An 18,400-nucleotide genomic window follows, 5' to 3' on the forward strand; every position below is an offset into this window, starting at 1 on the left:
AGAGTAGTTGTTACTCCCATCACACCTGTTTCTGGTGGGAAGTGTTTCTATGGGGGGCCTGGGGGCTGCTCCTTGCCGCCAGTTTCATAGATTAAAACTCAATACATGATGCCTGAGCCATCTCATCACAACTATGATGGCTAAAAATCTTATTCTATGCAAATGATCTCAATAGAATTTTCAGCTGCCCAAGTTTTTGTCAGATCGGTCCTCGTCCGGCTTCCATCGTGAATCGGATACATGTGGCCATGTAACGAAAAGGTTAATTATTACAAGCTGATTTTAGTTTCACAACGAAACAACTTTTTGTACCACCCGTCATCCTCGTGTGTTAACCTTCAAGAAATAGAAAAAACTTGCTTTTATAAAAGTTAGTTCTTACAAGTCCATATTCATGATCAAAAGGTGCGAAGATATGCATTTTCAGGGTTTTTGTACTGCGTGCAAATGCTTTTCCTTTGGCTTGTGTTATTCATCACGGGAGAACTAACTTCGTTCACAATCAACTTTTACACCATTTGATCTGCATCGTGATTCGTCCTAATCATGAGTTGCAACATGATTTGCAACTGAAATCTGATAACATCACCTGACTGAGAACGAAGTCACGGGAAGATTTTCCTTTTCATATACAGTCATAAACAGCACGCAGAGTCTAAATTCGATCCAAATTCATAAACTTTATTATTATTTTAAATAGTAACAGTGAAATTCTACAGATTAAATTAAACACACCATTTTATTGATGATTCGATCAATATAGTCTGCTCTACAATAAGAGCAACAGATCGAGCGTACATGCAGAAAGCAGCAATAACAGTGGACAGTGCATGGAGTCGGCAACCCGGCGGCCTGATGATGCTGACCGATAACTTAGTTAAGCCTGCAAATGCACATACAGAAGCGCAACGATTAGCACAAATCAGTGAAAACTGTTTACCACATGTAGTAGATCCACATCATGCAAAAGTAGATTAAGTTAATCCTGAGTAGATAATAATCTTCGTCGTACTTTGAGCAATCGACGCTGGTGCTGATGGGGAAGGAGACGCTGACGCTGCATTTGCCGGGGATGCTGGCGGCGTTGCCCATGTTGACTCCCTTGAACGACCCCGCCAGGTTCTTGAGGCAGCCGCACGCCGCGCGCCGGTCGGCCGCCGTGGAGGCCTTGCCGTTGAGGGACCTCACGCCGCTGCAGCACCCCGCCGACGGCGTCGCCGCCTTTCCCATCGCGTACGACATGCACGGCGCAATGGCGGAGGTCACGTCGCTGCAGCTCACGGCCGCCGACGCCGTCCCCGCCGCCGCCAGCGCGGCGAGCATAGTGAGCACGACGAGCAGTGCGACGCGAGCCATCGACTGTCTTCTTAGTCTAGCAAGCAGCTGCGGATCTAGGAAGCAGTTGAGGACTCAGGATTGGCGGATTTAGCTTGTGCGTGGTGATGATGGAGCTCCACGGGACGTGGTATAAATAGCGGCCGGGCGACCGTTGCGGCCTGTTGCATTGCAGGGTGGCGGACGGTGCTGAGTATACCCACGTCGATCGTCGATCGTACGTTGTTGGGCCATTCAAGCATATGCGTGTGCCGGTGGTTGGGCGCCGGAGATCGTACGATCGGTGGGCCGATCGATCGAGTCGATCCATGCATGTGATGGCTCTTCGTTCGCATTGATGCATGCAAAAGCTTGTGCAAATAATTTCGTTATGAGGTCTCTTCGTGTCCAGTGTGCAGATCTGGTTCTTGTGAGAGGACCAGTTGTACTAAGTAGATAGACCGTGGCTGTCAAACACAAAAAGAGACGGACATGGGCATGATCGTTGTAAATTATGAGTACGATCGATCCATCTACCCCATGCCACGCATCGTCGGAGCTAGCGTGCAAAACTAGGATCTATGGCTAGTCAAGACAGCAATTATCATCGACATATGTACCGATCAGCCGGTGCAGTGTGATTAATGCCGGCAAAATTGTTGTGCTTGCTCGAATCCAATCAGGCGATCAAATATGGATGAACTCAGTACGTCGATGCACCTCTGTTTTAACAGTAAGGGCATCTCCAACCGGCTGACCCAAACGGACGCGTTGGGCCGTCCGGTTTGGACCGTTTGGGTGGCCGAGCGGACACGAGGACAGCGGTCCGCGTCCGCGTGTCCGTTTGGGTCGCGCGCTACGCCCAACGCGCGGACGCATCGCATAACCGGAGAAACACGAAAACAAAAAAAAAGGCAAATTTAAACGAAATTTCATTGAACATATGCCCTATTTTAGGCAAATTTGTACATAGCCCTATTTTGGGCAAATAAAACTAACAAAAGAAGCCCCTATATGGGCTTTTAAATTTAAACTAAAACCCTCTATTAGGGTTTGGTCGGCGGCGCGGTGGCCGCCGGTGCGCCGCCCTAGCCCCTCGTGGGCGTCGTCGGCGACGTCGTCGTCGTGGACGACGTCCCCGGCGGCGAGGCGCTGTTGTGGCTCGACCGCGCCGGGGACTCCGGCCACGGAGACCACGGGGCCTCCTCCCACGGCGAGTGGGGGTCCGGAGCCACCCGAGGCTGCGGCGGCGCACGGAGCGGCGCCTCCTCCCCGAGGCGCTGCGCCTCTCCTGCCGGGCGCGGCGCCCGGCCTCCGGCGCCGCCTGCCGCTCGTCGAGGCGCTCCTCGTCGGCGCGGCGCCTGGCCTCCTCCCGCCGCGCCGCCTCCTCCTCCTCCCGTCGCGCCTGGCGGGCCTGGGCGTAGAGCTCCCAGCCCTCCGCCTCCTCGGCCTCCCGCCGGACCGCCTCCTCCATCTCGGAGGTGCGAATGGCCACATGGAGGTGCGGCCATTTCGCCTCCTCCTCCGCCGCCGAGATCATGAGCACGGCGCGGAGGTCCGGGTCCTCCTCCGAGGACTCCGGCTTCGGCTCGAGCAGGAGAGGCGGCGGTTGCGGCAATGCCGCACCGCCGCGGGCGGCCTCTCCGATGTGGAGGCCGCCTCGGTTTCTTCCCGCAGCCCGCAGCACCGGCGGGCGACGGCGGCTGCTGCTCGCTTCGTCGTCGTTGGCGGAAGCGAACCGTCGCTTGGCCATGGCGGCGGTTTTGCTGCGGGGAGTGGAGTGGGGACTGGAGTGGAGGGCCAGATCCCCTCCAGTCCCCATCAAATAGACTCCCTGGTCACCGACAGGTGGGCCCCAGGGAGACGAGGCGACCAGCGTCCGGACGCGAGCGGACGGTGCGTGCCATCCGCGGCCACGCAAACCTAGCCCAGATTTGGGCCGGGTTTGCGTCGTTCCGGACGCCGCGGCCGTCCGCTTTTGCGGTGCGTCCCCGCGTTGGGCCGCGTTTTTGTCCGGCTCGACCCAAACGGACGCGCGGGCGCGGTTTGGGTCGCGCGGTTGGAGATGCCCTAATGCTCCATCTACGGGAAACTCTTAGACTAGCCATAATGGGAGTATCATAGGTGGTATCATGCATGTCATGTGGTAAAAATCTTATGTGGCACATCAATTAATGATGAGAGAGGTGAAATTAGTATCATAGGTAGATACGGTATCATAGCCCGTAAAACTAGAAATTTTAGTGGCAAACACATCATGTATACATATTTGCATTGAGATTCTACAAAACATTAAATAGAATGGAACTATGATACTAATTCATGATACTATGCATTGTAGGTGTTGTATCATAAACTAGTATCATATGTATCATACTAGTCTATGATACTTTCCATTGTGACTAGTCTTACGGGAGAAGAGTTACGGGTAGACGTGTCATCCGACGTGGAAGGTTACTGTGAGTAAAATTAGGAGGAAGCGGGCCAGCGATTCATCGCGAGAGAAAAACATGCTTACGGAAAATTTTATGCCGACGAACCTGTCTCGTCTTGCTCAGAATCATTAATCCAATCTCAAGAATCCACATGCCATCTCTCTTAGCTTCGGGTCGACGGTGTTGGCCGCGCCGGCGCAGGCGGCGACATCCCTGTGGCAGGATAAACGCAGCGAGGTCCTCCAAGGCATCCGCGAGCAGCCAGGTTCCTGTTGTGGCGGGGTGAGGGGAGCTTCCTTCTGGTGCAATGACATGGTGATCTCGTCCTTGTCTGCAGTGCGTTGAGCTCTCCCCTCGCTGGGAGCGGCGTGGTCAGATCATGGTAACCTCATAATTAACCGCAAAGATACTGTGTTTACGTGCTGATTTTGATCAAGATCTTTCACACAGTTCACGAGCTAGAAGGAGACATTGACTTCTGATCAATCATTAATAATAACCCTTGTTTCTTCAACCTCGAAGTTAAAACAATATAAAGCAGAAACCACCACACAGATAAGGACTCCCGTAATCTTCTCTCTCTTTTTCCCCTGTAAATCGCTGGGCCACTTCCTCCTAATTTTACGCCTAGCGACCTTCACGTTCGACGGCACGTCAGCCCGTAGAGTTTTTCCCGTAGAAGTTTCACGTAGGTGTAGCATTACTGCTATTTTAAATAGCCGGCTATAGCGGTAGCCTTTCCCGCATGATGCGGCTAACTGCTATAGCCCGGTTAAAGGTTAAAGGTGCCAAAGTCCTTAAATAGCCGGCTATTGCCAGGCTATAGCCCCGCTATAGCTGTTTTAGGAGGCCACGTCTATAGTCTATGGCCGGCTATTTAAAACCATGCGATGCACCGTGTATACCTTGGTCAAAATATGATTCTGTCCTATCCACAAAGGTTGCCACCGGAGAATTTACTGCCTCATTTCCAAATAAAGTGTCACAACTTTTTCAGATTCGTATCTAGAGAAAGATGCGATTATTAATTTGAAACGGAGGGGATAACTCCCATGCATGTTCCTTGAGCGAGGATACGAAAGCTTTAATGTGTTTTTAATTTTTTTCCTTTTGAACAGTGAAAGGTGCCGAATGATTGAGATGTGTGTAGCTAAAATAGGAGAAGGAGTTGAGCATTCTCCTAATCATGCTCTTTCTAGCTTCAAAATAAATGTAGTGAGCCATTGTCTTGAATCAGATCCTGGTGGAGGAAGGGAGGTAGGTGTTGGTCATGGTGATACGCATATAGATGATTCTTTAGAGGAGGATGTAGAAAAGTGGATAAAAGTTATTACAAAGTGTTGGTGCAAGCACCCCAGGAAAAAAGGGTCATGTTAGTTTTCTTATTTAATATCAGGGGCATTACTACTCTTTGATGGTGCTTGTCACACCGTTGGAAACTCCAAGAACAAGGTATGATGAGCACAGCAGCAAGTTTTCTCTCAGTAAGAAACCAAGGTTTAATCGATCAGTAGGAGAAAGACGTGATTTCCGAAGGTGTTGCTAGCTGACTATTGGCATGGCACGCTACCGGCGTCAGTAACAACGTGGAACATTCACACAACACAACAAAAATACTTTGCCCTAACTTACAGTGAGGTTGTCAATCTCACCGGTTTTGCTGAACACAAAGAATTAAATGTATCGAGTGGAAAGAGATGTTTGCAGTGGAATTAAAGGGAATAATGCTTGCAGAAAGTAAACAGAGCATGATTGCAGTAGATGAATTTATCAGTGTAAAAGAAAGAACCGGGGTCCACAGTTCACTAGAGGTGTCTCTCCATAAAGATAAATAACATGCTAGGTGAACAAATTACAACTTGGCAATTGACAGAATATAGACCATACATGACAAGATGATTACGATGGGATTCGTTTGGGCATTACAACATAATACATAGACCGTAATCCAACTGCCTCTATGACTAATAATCCACCTTCCGGTTATCGTCCAACCCCTTCCAGTATTAAGTTGCAAGCAACAGATTATCGCATTAAGCAATGTGTGTGAAGTAAACAATAGAATTACCCTTGGATAAAATATTGTTGTTTTCTCCCTAGTAACAACATCACACCTACAATCTTAGAAGTTATTGTCACTCTTCCAGTAAACTAGAGGCATGAACCTACTATCGAGCATAAATACTCCCTCTTGGAGTCACAAGCATTTACTTGGCCAGAGTATATACTAGCAACGGAGAGCATGCAAGATCACAAATAACATATAACAAGTATATAATCGATCTCAACATAGTATTCAATATCATCGGATCCCAGCAAACACAACATGCAACATTACATAAGGATGATCTTGATCATGTTAGGCAGCTCATAAGATCTAAACACGAGGCACAAATTGGAGAAGACAACCATCTAGCTACTTCTATGGACCCATAGTCCAGGGATGAACTAGTCACGCATCACTTAGGAGGCGGGCATGTCGATGTAGAGGCCTCCGGTGATGATCTCCCCCTCCGGCAGGGTGCCGGGAAGAGGTTCAGAACCCTCCTGAGATAGGGTCTGCGATGACGGCCGCGATGGAACTTTTCGTGGATGGAGGCTTGGGTCTTTAGGTTTTTCCCGAGATCGTGAATAAATAGGCGGAAGGGTGAGGTCGGTGGCCGCCTGGGGCGGCCACACCACCCCTTGGCGTGAGCCCACACTTGGCCGCGCCATGGGGTGGTCTGGCCGCCCTGTCGCGCCCCTTCGACCCCCCTCTGGACTCTGTCTTCGTTACGGTAACATATTGACTTTAGCTTTTGTTTCGTCCAATTTTGAGAATATTTCCTGTACAATTTTTCTGAAATAGAAAGCGGCGGAAAATAGGGAAATGGACCTATAGCATCTAAATCAGCACTAGGAGCGGTTCCAGATGCAGTTTCAGGTGAAGTCACATCAGACGTTTTCGATGATGTTCTTGCACATTGCTGGGGTATCGAAATCCGTGAAACCGGGGCTACTGCCATTATAATCTGATCGAAGGGATTGTTAATAAGTTAGTGCCAGAAAATATATAAAAGTGCAACGAAGTGTGAGAAAAACATAAATAAATTGATGTAAAACAAGCATGGAGCATCAAAAATTATAGTTCCTTTGCAATTTATAAATCCTTGGTGGAAAAAATGTACTAGGGAATAGTTGGAATTAACTGCCTACTAATGGTACAGGTGGTGGTATCGTCGTAGCTGTGGTAGGTGTTAGCAGTGATGCTTTTGATTTGATCTCTTGGGAGATAAATAATTTCGCTGTTAGTGTTGTAGTTAAGATTAAAAGCTATGGTGTTCTTATTAGACTCGACTACTGTTTATGGTTCTCCTTATGAAGAGGGAAAGCTTTTATTTCAGAACTCCATGAACTTTTTCTGCTTTGGGATGGACCTGCCATCATTCACGGAGATTTCAATTTAGTTAGATACCAGAGTGACAAGAGTAATGGTGTGATTCATTTTACATGGGCTAACAAGTTTAATGCTCGGATTGATTTTTGGGCCCTAGTGGAAATAGGTCTAGTTGGTAGATCGTTTACTTGGCGTAAGAATCAAAGAAACTTGATGATGAGTAGGCTTGATAGGATTTTCTGCACCACTAATTTTGAGGCTTTGGTACCTCTAGGGAATGCTAGGGCTATATCCAGACTGGGGACTGATCATACTCTATTTTTTGGGACTAAGGGGAGTCTGTAACACCTAGCAAGAGTAATTTCAAGTTTGACAAGTGGTGGAGTATGATACGTCTCAAACGTATCTATAATTTCTTATGTTCCATGCTACTTTTATGATGATACTCACATGTTTTATACACATTATATGTCATTATTATGCGTTTTCCGGAACTAACCTATTGACGAGATGCCGAAGGGCCAGTTGTTGTTTTCTGCTGTTTTTGGTTCCAGAAATCCTAGTAAGGAAATATTCTCGGAATCGGACGAAATCAACGCCCAGCATCTTAGAATCACACGAAGCTTCCAGAACACCCGAGAGCCACCAGAGGAGGGCCCTGTGGGCCCCAGATGATAGGCTGGCGCGGCCAGGAGGTGGGCCGCGCCCCCCTACTGTGTCGTCTCCTCGTCAGCCCTCCGACTCCGCCTCTTCGCCTATTTAAGGGTCCCCGACCTAAAACTTCGATACGGAAAAGCCACGGTACGAGAAACCTTCCGGAGCCGCCGCCATCGCGAAGCCAAGATCTAGGGGACAGGAGTCTCCGTTCCGGCACGCCGCCGGGACGGGGAAGTGCCCCGGAAGGCTCCTCCATCGACACCACCGCCATCTCCATCAACGATGCTGTCTCCCATGAGGAGGAGTAGTTCTCCATCGAGGCTAAGGGCTGTACCGGTAGCTATGTGGTTAATCTCTCTCCTATGTACTTCAATACAATGATCTCATGAGCTGCCTTACATGATTGAGATTCATATGAGCTTTGTATCACTATTCATCTATGTGTTACTCCGGTGATGTTATTAAAGTAGTCTATTCCTCCTCCATGGTGTAATGGTGACAAGTGTGTGCATCATGTAGTACTTGGCGTAGGTTATGATTGTAATCTCTCGTAGATTATGAAGTTAATTATTGCTATGATAGTATTGATGTGATCTATTCCTCCTTCATAGTGTGATGGTGACGAGTGTGCATGCTATGTTAGTACTTGGTGTAATTGCAATGATCTATCATGCACTCTAAGGTTATTTAAATATGAACATTGAATGTTGTGGAGCTTGTTAACTCCGGCATTGAGGTGCTCTTGTAGCCCTACACAATTAGTGGTGTTCATCATCCAACAAGAGAGTGTAGAGTGGTTTTATTATGTGATCAATGTTGAGAGTGTCCACTAGTGAAAGTATGATCCCTAGGCCTTGTTTCTAAGCATCGAAACTCCGTTTATTTACTGTTCGTTGCATGTTTACTCGCTGCCATATTTTATTCAGATTGTTATTACCACTCATATACATCCATACTACTTGTATTTCACCATCTCTTCGCCGAACTAGTGCACCTATACATCTGACAAGTGTATTAGGTGTGTTGGGGACACAAGAGACTTCTTGTATCGTGATTGCAGGGTTGCTTGAGAGGGATATCTTTGACCTCTTCCTCCCCGAGTTCGATAAACCTTGGGTGATCCACTTAAGGGAAACTTGCTGCTGTTCTACAAACCTCTGCTCTTGGAGGCCCAACACTGTCTACAAGAATAGAAGCACCCGTAGACATCAAGCACTTTTCCGGCGCCGTTGCCGGGGAGGAAAGGTAAAAGGCACTCATACTCCGGTCCCAGGTAAAAGTACTTTTCTGGCGCCATTGTGTGAGTGTTCGAAGCTATTTCCTTTAGATCCTGCAATTGCATCTTTTTGTTTCTTGTTAAAACACTAGCAAGGCATAATGGAAAACATCTGTGAACTTTTTATACTATTTCCTGAGTCAAGACATGAATGGTTTAATGCGAAAATTAAAAAACCTATGGAACCTTATTTGCATGCTAGTAGCAATGATATTAGTATGAACGCTTTGAACACCATTGTTGCTAATGATATGGAAAATGCTAAGCTTGGGGAGGTCGGTTTTGATGAGAATGATCTCTTTAGCCCTCCGGGTATTGAGGAGAAAGTTTATATTGATTATGATATGCCTCCCATATATGATGATTATAATGATAGTGGTCTTTTGGTGCCGTCTACTATGGAGGATAAGTTTAATTATGATTACAATATGCCTCCTATATTTGATGATGAGAATAATAATGATAGCTACTTTGTTGAATTTGCTCCCACTATTACTAATAAAATTGATTATGCTTATGTTGGGAGTAGTAATAATTTTATGCATGAGACTCATGATAAGAATGTTTCATTTGATAGTTATATTGTTGAGTTTGCTCATGATGCTACTGGATATTATTATGAGAGAGGAAAATATGGTTGTAGAAATTTTCATGTTACTAAAACACCTCTCTATATGCTGAAATTTTTGAAGTTACACTTGTTTTATCTTTCTATGCTTGTTGCATTATGCTTCATGAATTTGTTTATTTACAAGATTCCTATGCATAGGAAGCATGTTAGGCTTAAATTTATTTTGAATTTTCTTCTTGATGCTCTCTTTTGCTTCAACTCTTATTTCTTGCGAGTGCGTCATTAAAACTGTTGAGCCCATCTTAATGGCTATAAAGAAAGCACTTCTTGGGAGATAACCCATGTTTTTATTTTACTACAGTACTTTGTTTTATATTTGAGTCTTGGAAGTTTTTATTACTGTAGCAACCTATCTTTATCTTTATTTTATTGCATTGTTGTGCCAAGTAAAGTCTTTGATAGTAAGGTTGATACTAGATTTGGATTACTGCGCAGAAACAGATTTCTGTCTGTCACGAATTTGGGCAGTGTTCTCTGTAGGTAAGTCTGAAAAATCTGCCAATTTACGTGAGTGATCCACAGATATGTACGCAACTTTCATTCAATTTGGACATTTTCATCTGAGCAAGTCTGGTGCCTCAATAAAATTCGTCTTTACGGACTGTTCTGTTTTGACAGATTCTGCCTTTTATTTCGCATTGCCTCTTTTGCTGTGTTGGATGGATTTCTTTGTTCCATTACCTTCCAGTAGCTTTGTGCAATGTCCAGAAGTCTTAAGAATGATTGTGTCACCTCTGAATATGTGAATTTTTGATTATGCACTAACCCTCTAATGAGTTTGTTTTGAGTTTGGTGTGGAGGAAGTTTTCAAGGGTCAAGATAGGAGGATGATACAATATGATCAAGAAGAGTGAAAAGTCTAAGCTTGGGGATGCCCCCGTGGTTCATCCCTGCATATTTCAAGAAGACTCAAGCATCTAAGCTTGGGGATGCCCAAGGCATCCCCTTCTTCATCGACAACTTATCGAGTTTCTTCTCTTGAAACTATATTTTTATTCGGTCACATCTTATGTGCTTTACTTGGAGAGTCTGTGTGCTTTTATTTTCGTTTTGTTATTTTCATTCTCTGAATAAATGCTTGTGTGGGAGAGAGACACGCTCCGCTGGTTCATATGAACACTTGTGTTCTTCGCTTTATCTTTAATGTTCATGGCGAAGGTTGAAACTGCTTCGTTAATTGTTATATGGTTGGAAACAGAAAATGCTGCATGTGGTAAATGGTATAATGTCTTGAATAATTTGATACTTGGCAATTGTTGTGCTCATATAGATCATGTTTAAGCTCTTGCATCATATACTTTGTACCTATTAATGAAGAACTACATAGAGCTTGTTAAAATTTGGTTTGCATGATTGGTCTTTAGACTCTAGATATTTTCTGGTTAAGGTGCTTGAACAACAAGGAGACGATGTAAAGTCTTATAATGCTTGCAATATGTTCATATGTGAGTCTTGCTGCACCGTTTTATACTTGAGTTTGCTTCAAACAACCTTTCTAGCCTAGCCTTGTATTGAGAGGAATTCTTCTCGTGCATCCAAACTTGAGCCAATAACCATGCCATTTGTGTCCACCATACCTACCTACTACATGGTATTTCTCCGCCATTCCAAAGTAAATTACTTGAGTGCTACCTTTAAAATTCTATTCTTTGTCTTTGCAATATATAGCTCATGGGAAAGTAGCCTTAAAAACTATTGTGGTGAATAATATGTACTTATGTGTTTTATTTCTTAATAAGTTTCTTGTTGAGCGGTAACCATGTTTCTCGGGACACCATCAACTTTTACCTTTGTTGAATATCATGTGAGTTGCTATGCATGTTCTTCTTGTCTGAAGTAAGGGCGATTTTCATGATCATATGGTTTGAGTATCCATACTGTTAGAGAAGAACATTGGGCCGCTAACTAAAGCCATGATTCATGGTAGAAGTTTCAGTGTGGACAATCAATCCTCAATCTCTTATGAGAATATTAATTGTTGTTGAATGCTTATGCATTAAAGAGGAGTCCATTATCTGTTGTCTATGTTGTCCCGGTATGGATGTCTAAGTTGAGAATAATCAAAAGCGAGAAATCCAATGGGAGCTTTCTCCTTAGACCTTTGTACAGGCGGCATGGAGGTACCCCTTTGTGACACTTGGTTGAAACATATGCTATGCAATGATAATCCATGTTAATCCAAGCTAATTAGGACAAGGTGCGAGCACTATTGGTATACTATGCATGAGGCTTGCAACTTATAGGACATCTTATACATAACACATATGCTTTATTACTACCGTTGACAAAATTGTTTCTTGTTTTCAAAATGAAAAGCTCTAGCACAAAAATAGTAATCCATGCTTCCCTCTGCGAAGGGCCTATCATCTACTTTATTGCTGAGTCAGTTTGCCTATTCCTTCTATCCCAGAAGCAAACACTTGTATCAACTGTGTGCATTGATTCATACATGTTTACTTATTGCACTTGTTATATTGCTTTGTGTTGACAATTATCCATGAGATATATGTTGAAGTTGAAAGCAACCGCTGAAACTTATATCTTCCTTTGTGTTGCTTCAATGCCTTTACTTTGAATATATTGCTTTATGAGTAACTCTTATGCAAGTCTTATTGATGCTTGTCTTGAAAGTATTATTCATGAAAAGTCTTTGCTATATGATTCATTAGTTTACTCATTATCTTCATCATTGCTTCGAATCGCTGCATTCATCTCATATGCTTTACAATAGTATTGATCAAGATTATGATAGCATGTCACTTCAGAAATTATCCTTGTTATCGTTTACCTACTCGAGGGCGAGTAGGAACTAAGCTTGGAGATGCTTGATACGTCTCAAACGTATCTATAATTTCTTATGTTCCATGCTACTTTTATGATGATACTCACATGTTTTATACACATTATATGTATTATTATGCGTTTTCGGGAACTAACCTATTGACGAGATGCCGAAGGGCCAGTTGCTGTTTTCTGCTGTTTTTGGTTCCAGAAATCCTAGTAAGGAAATATTCTCGGAATCGGACGAAATCAACGCCCAGCATCTTAGAATCACACGAAGCTTCCAGAACACCCGAGAGCCACCAGAGGAGGGTCCTGTGGGCCCCAGATGATAGGCTGGCGCGGCCAGGAGGTGGGCCGCGCCCCCCTACTGTGTCGTCTCCTCGTCAGCCCTCCGACTCCGCCTCTTCGCCTATTTAAGGGTCCCTGACCTAAAACTTCGATACGGAAAAGCCACGGTACGAGAAACCTTCCAGAGCCGCCGCCATCGCGAAGCCAAGATCTAGGGGACAGGAGTCTCTGTTCCGGCACGCCGCCGGGACGGGGAAGTGCCCCCGGAAGGCTCCTCCATCGACACCACCGCCATCTCCATCAACGATGTCTGTCTCCCATGAGGAGGGAGTAGTTCTCCATCGAGGCTAAGGGCTGTACCGGTAGCTATGTGGTTAATCTCTCTCCTATGTACTTCAATACAATGATCTCATGAGCTGCCTTACATGATTGAGATTCATATGAGCTTTGTATCACTATTCATCTATGTGTTACTCCGGTGATGTTATTAAAGTAGTCTATTCCTCCTCCATGGTGTAATGGTGACGAGTGTGTGCATCATGTAGTACTTGGCGTAGGTTATGATTGTAATCTCTCGTAGATTATGAAGTTAATTATTGCTATGATAGTATTGATGTGATCTATTCCTCCTTCATAGTGTGATGGTGACAGATGTGCATGCTATGTTAGTACTTGGTGTAATTGCAATGATCTATCATGCACTCTAAGGTTATTTAAATATGAACATTGAATGTTGTGGAGCTTGTTAACTCCGGCATTGAGGTGCTCTTGTAGCCCTACACAATTAGTGGTGTTCATCATCCAACAAGAGAGTGTAGAGTGGTTTTATTATGTGATCAATGTTGAGAGTGTCCACTAGTGAAAGTATGATCCCTAGGCCTTGTTTCTAAGCATCGAAACTCCGTTTATTTACTGTTCCGTTGCATGTTTACTCGCTGCCATATTTTATTCAGATTGTTATTACCACTTATATACATCCATACTACTTGTATTTCACCATCTCTTCGTCGAACTAGTGCACCTATACATCCGACAAGTGTATTAGGTGTGTTGGGGACACAAGAGACTTCTTGTATCGTGATTGCAGTGGTTGCTTGAGAGGGATATCTTTGACCTCTTCCTCCCTGAGTTCAATAAACCTTGGGTGATCCACTTAAGGGAAACTTGCTGCTGTTCTACAAACCTCTTCTCTTGGAGGCCCAACACTGTCTACAAGAATAGAAGCACCCGTAGACATCAGAGTACTAGGTCTAATTTTCATGAAGGTTGTGGCTAAGGCCTATCTTTCTCCTGTTGATATTGCTAATGTGTTAGATGTTTGGTAGGCTAAGCTAAGGTGTTTAGGAGACTAGCTAAATGTTGGAGTGCCAATATAGATGTTGAGATTGGGGAAAATAAGAAAACCCTTATGGAGTATGATGCTTTGGATAGTAAAGCTGAATATCACGATCTACTTGAGGCTGAGGTTGTTACGTGAAAAGAAATCTATGCTGATCTTAGTAATTATTGGTTTATGGAACACATAAAAGCAAAGAATAGGTCTAGGGAAAAAGATATTAGTGAAGGAGACAGAAACACTTCTTATTTCCATGCTTTAGCTAATCATAGGAGGGGAAAGCAAATGATTCTTGTCCTTGAGGGGCCTGATGGCCTTGTTACAGAAACTAAATATATGATAGAGATAGCTAAGTCTTATTATAAGGATCTGTTTGGTAGAGAAGAGAGACGTGATATTAGACTTAGAAATTATTTTTATTTGCCTAAGGAAAAAAGGTAACTCATGAGGAAAATCCTTTGCTAGAAAGTAGGTTTTCTTTAGAGCAGGCGAGGGAAGCTGTTTTTGGTTCTTATATATGTTGATGGTGCACCTGGACCAAATGGTATCCCCATTTTCTTCTACCAACATTACTGGAATTTTATTGTTGCTCACCTTTTCAAGCTATTTGATGCCTGGTTTGAGGATAGATTAGATACTTGTAGGCTTAACTTTTCTATGATTACCCTAATACCGAAAGAAAATGATGCTAGATCCATGAAGAAATTTTTACCTATTAATCTGTTAAATTGTAGCTTTAAAATTTTCTGAAAAGTTCTAACTAATAGGCTTGCTAGGATTATAGGGAGGCTAATCTCCCAGTACCAATCCGCTTTCATAAAAGGTAGATTTATCCTGTAAAGTGTGGTTATTGCACATGAGATTGTTCATGATGTGTATAGGAAAAAGCAGGAGGGGTTGGTCTTTAAAATTTATTATGAAAAAACTTATGATAGAGTTAACATTGATTTCTTGTATGAAATCCTAGAGCTTAGGGGTTTTAGTACTTTCTTGATTAGGTTAATAAAACAATTGACTAGTGGTGGTTCTGTAGGAGTTAAAGTTAATGAGGTGGAAAGTGATTTCTTTCTTAATTACTGGAAAAGTTTTAAGACATGGTGATCCACTATCTCACGATCTTTTTACTTTTCTAGTTGATGTCTTCTCTAAAATGTTGAGTATGGGGATACGATGGTGGATTGATTAAGGGTTTGTGGCCAAATTTTATATCTGGACGTGTAGTTTGTCTTCAATATGTTGATGATACTCTGCTTTTGCTATAAAATAATGTCAGGATAGGTACTAATATGAAATGGGTGTTAACCTATTTTGAACAAATCTCTGGAATGAGGATTAATACCGGTCCAGCTGGATCCTCTTCAGCGAAATGAGAGAAAGGCAGCGCGCAGGCGCCAAGGAGGAGGGTCCAACCAAAAGGAACTCAAGCGTTCGTACCCGCACGAACGAACCCGTTAAATGGGTTGAGCCCATCAAAAATTTCCTTAAGCGAAACGACGCCTCCGCAGCGTGCTACAGAGAAATTTCCGTCTTTTCCGGTAGGAGCGCCCATGCCAACCTGGTCGTTTGGTTGGGCTAACCATTTGGCAAGGTGGGTGGGCTGTTAATTAGTGGGTGACGCATAAATATCTTCTGTTCGAGCAGTGGTTGGGAAGAAAATGGGCGAATGTGAAATAAATAAATACCGCTCAAGCGATAAATAACTAAATGATGGCAGCACCTGAATAAAATCTGAAAATTGATATTTCTATTTATAGGAATTAGTGATGAATGTAGTTGGAAATATTAAAGGAACAAAATAGATACCTTTTGTTTGACAACTTTTCAAGAAAAAATTCGAATAATAAAATAAATAAATAGTGAACCAACGTATTTGAAAAACTCAAATTGTATTTTCTATAAAATTGAAGTACAGATTTTTTTCCAGAAAAGTATTTTTTTTCAAAATGCTTTTGAATATGAGAAAATTGGGATGTTACAGTATGCACGATGCTAGACGCTTCAGTGAGAAAATAAATATACTACCTCCGTCCCAAGGAATAAGGCGCACGCGTAATCCAAGACGAACTTTGACCATAAAAATTGAGCAACAAAATCTTGGTTATATTATATGTAATTAGTATCGTTGGATTCGTATTGAAAAGCACTCTAATTATGTTAATTTCATACAAAGAATTTTTATATATTTAAAGTAATACTTAGTCAAACGAAGAGCACGTAAAACGAGGGCGCCTTATTCCTTGAATGGGAGGTAGTAATACAAAATCGGATTTATCACCTAAGCGTTCTACCTTGCAACGGTATGCACGGTATGCGCTTTACGGTTCATAGAAATTATGTATCATCGATCATTGATTCATTCACAATTATCCAACCGGTGCTCACGGTCGTGCAAGTATGGTAACACCGCCGAGGAGCCTCGAATAATAAATGCTCAAATCTTCTGTAATGAATGTTTACATTGTAATTGCACATATTTATGCATATTTTCTACTCCATTAAAAACCTCCTGAATAAATGTTTGATCAATGCACACATTTATTATGCAAGATTCCTACACCTAGTGTAGCAATATATAAAGAGGAACTTATGCCAGAAGCAATACATAAATGTTCAAATCTTTCTTAATTTTGTGTGCAGAAATCCATCTATAAAGAGGAACTTATGCCAGAAGCAAACTTGGTCCATCAGATTCTGCTCGCACATCTTATGCAAGATGCCTACACCTAGTCTAGCAATACAAATTCTTGCTATCCCTCTCATTTTCCTGGCACATCAAATTCAAGGGGGTCAGTTTCTTCTGAGCAACGAAGAGGTGAACACGTTGATACAGAAATTACATATTTCCTATATATATTCCATGTTTTACATAGGAGGTGGATTTCATCTGCTGCTATCTTGCGTTCATTTTGAAAGAGTTTTGTCCTCCAGACAGAGAATCAACATGTATTTGGACCGAGAGATGACAAGTACAAGGTTTACGTGAGTTCGCTAACTTGTCTGTTCTATTTTATACTCCATCTATTCCATAATTCTTGTTGTGATTTAGTTCAAATTTCAATTAAAACCACGACAAAAAATATGGAATTGAGGGAGTAGTATTTTGCAAAGAACTATGTATATTTCATGACCATTATAATCCAAGATCTTAAACTTTTGTCTCTTTTTAGTTCGCTGCACATACAACATCTGCTGGTAGCTTCTATGGACTTGTTCTTACTATGGACGTATATGGATACAAGCTCATTAACGGCCAAGTGAGCACAACGAAAATTATCATTTCTAACAGGGAGGGTGACCCTAAATATGACGAGGACGCAATTTGGGTTGGATGGCATGTATGTGGACATTTGCATATTACAGATTGTCATTCATTTCATGAGTGATATAGTGTGTTCAAATAGTAGCTATATCTTTCGTTTCACATTTTAGGTCATGTTTTAAATTCTTAAGCAGAAGCTAACTGTCTTGTGCTTGTCGGTCTACCTGCAGGTTTTCCCAGAAAAATATGGTGATTCACGTACTCGTTTCTTCACACTATGGACCGTATGTTGGTTTTTGAATTTTGTTTACATATTTGACTCCAATTAGAGTAACCAACGTACATATATAGAGGCTTCTGATGATGTACTTCGTGTGTGGTACAGAGAGATGCTTATCGTTCTACAGGGTGCTATAATATGGGTTGTCCTGGTTTTGATCCTCCAAGTGGATCAGGATTTGCACCAGGTGCGATAATAGATCCAGTGTCATATGTTAAAGGACCACTACAGAAGCTTACAATCAAAATGTTCTTGGTAATTAAATGTGCCGATGATTTTTTATTCCTAAGAATTTGAATCCTAATGCACTAACACAAGTGTCAGAACATCCAGAACTCAATCTTCTTTTCTCAAAATTACAGGACCGTGATACCGGGGACTGGTGGGTGCACGCTGGCTTCAACGGTTCTATAACTACAACACTTGTTGGGCGTTTCCCGGCAAAATTATTCGACACCTTATCTAAAAAAGCGACACATATTGGACTGGGCGGTGTTGCTGAAGGGGGTGGGGATGCCCCAGCCCCTCCGATGGGCAGTGGATACTTTCCATCAGATAGATCTGCTTCAATCACGGATATTTCATACATCGGAGAGGATGGCAGACTCACACCTTTTGCCCTTGATACAATGAAATTAGAGACATTGAGCAGCTGTTACTCCGTCACACCTATCGCAGATGCAAAGTTCTCTTATGGAGGGCCTGGAGGTTGCCGTCGACGCAATCATTGATCTATGTATCAGGTGCATGTTGAGTCACCGACC

The 18,400-nt window shown here is 43.1% G+C and overlaps 1 protein-coding gene across 1 annotated transcript; it reads right to left on the reverse strand.

Moving 5' to 3' along the window:
• Positions 1–720: 720 nt before the first annotated feature.
• Positions 721–1,374, reverse strand: LOC124654712 (non-specific lipid-transfer protein 3-like). The gene is made up of 2 exons (XM_047193708.1): positions 1,013–1,374; positions 721–883 (listed from the first exon to the last, which is right to left on the reverse strand). Exons 1-2 carry the CDS (start codon positions 1,354–1,356, stop codon positions 874–876), a joined length of 354 nt encoding a protein of 117 aa, XP_047049664.1. The 5' UTR covers positions 1,357–1,374; the 3' UTR covers positions 721–873.
• Positions 1,375–18,400: the final 17,026 nt, after the last annotated feature.

This window comes from Lolium rigidum, chromosome 5, assembly GCF_022539505.1.
Source record: "Lolium rigidum isolate FL_2022 chromosome 5, APGP_CSIRO_Lrig_0.1, whole genome shotgun sequence".
Lineage (NCBI taxonomy): Eukaryota > Viridiplantae > Streptophyta > Magnoliopsida > Poales > Poaceae > Lolium > Lolium rigidum.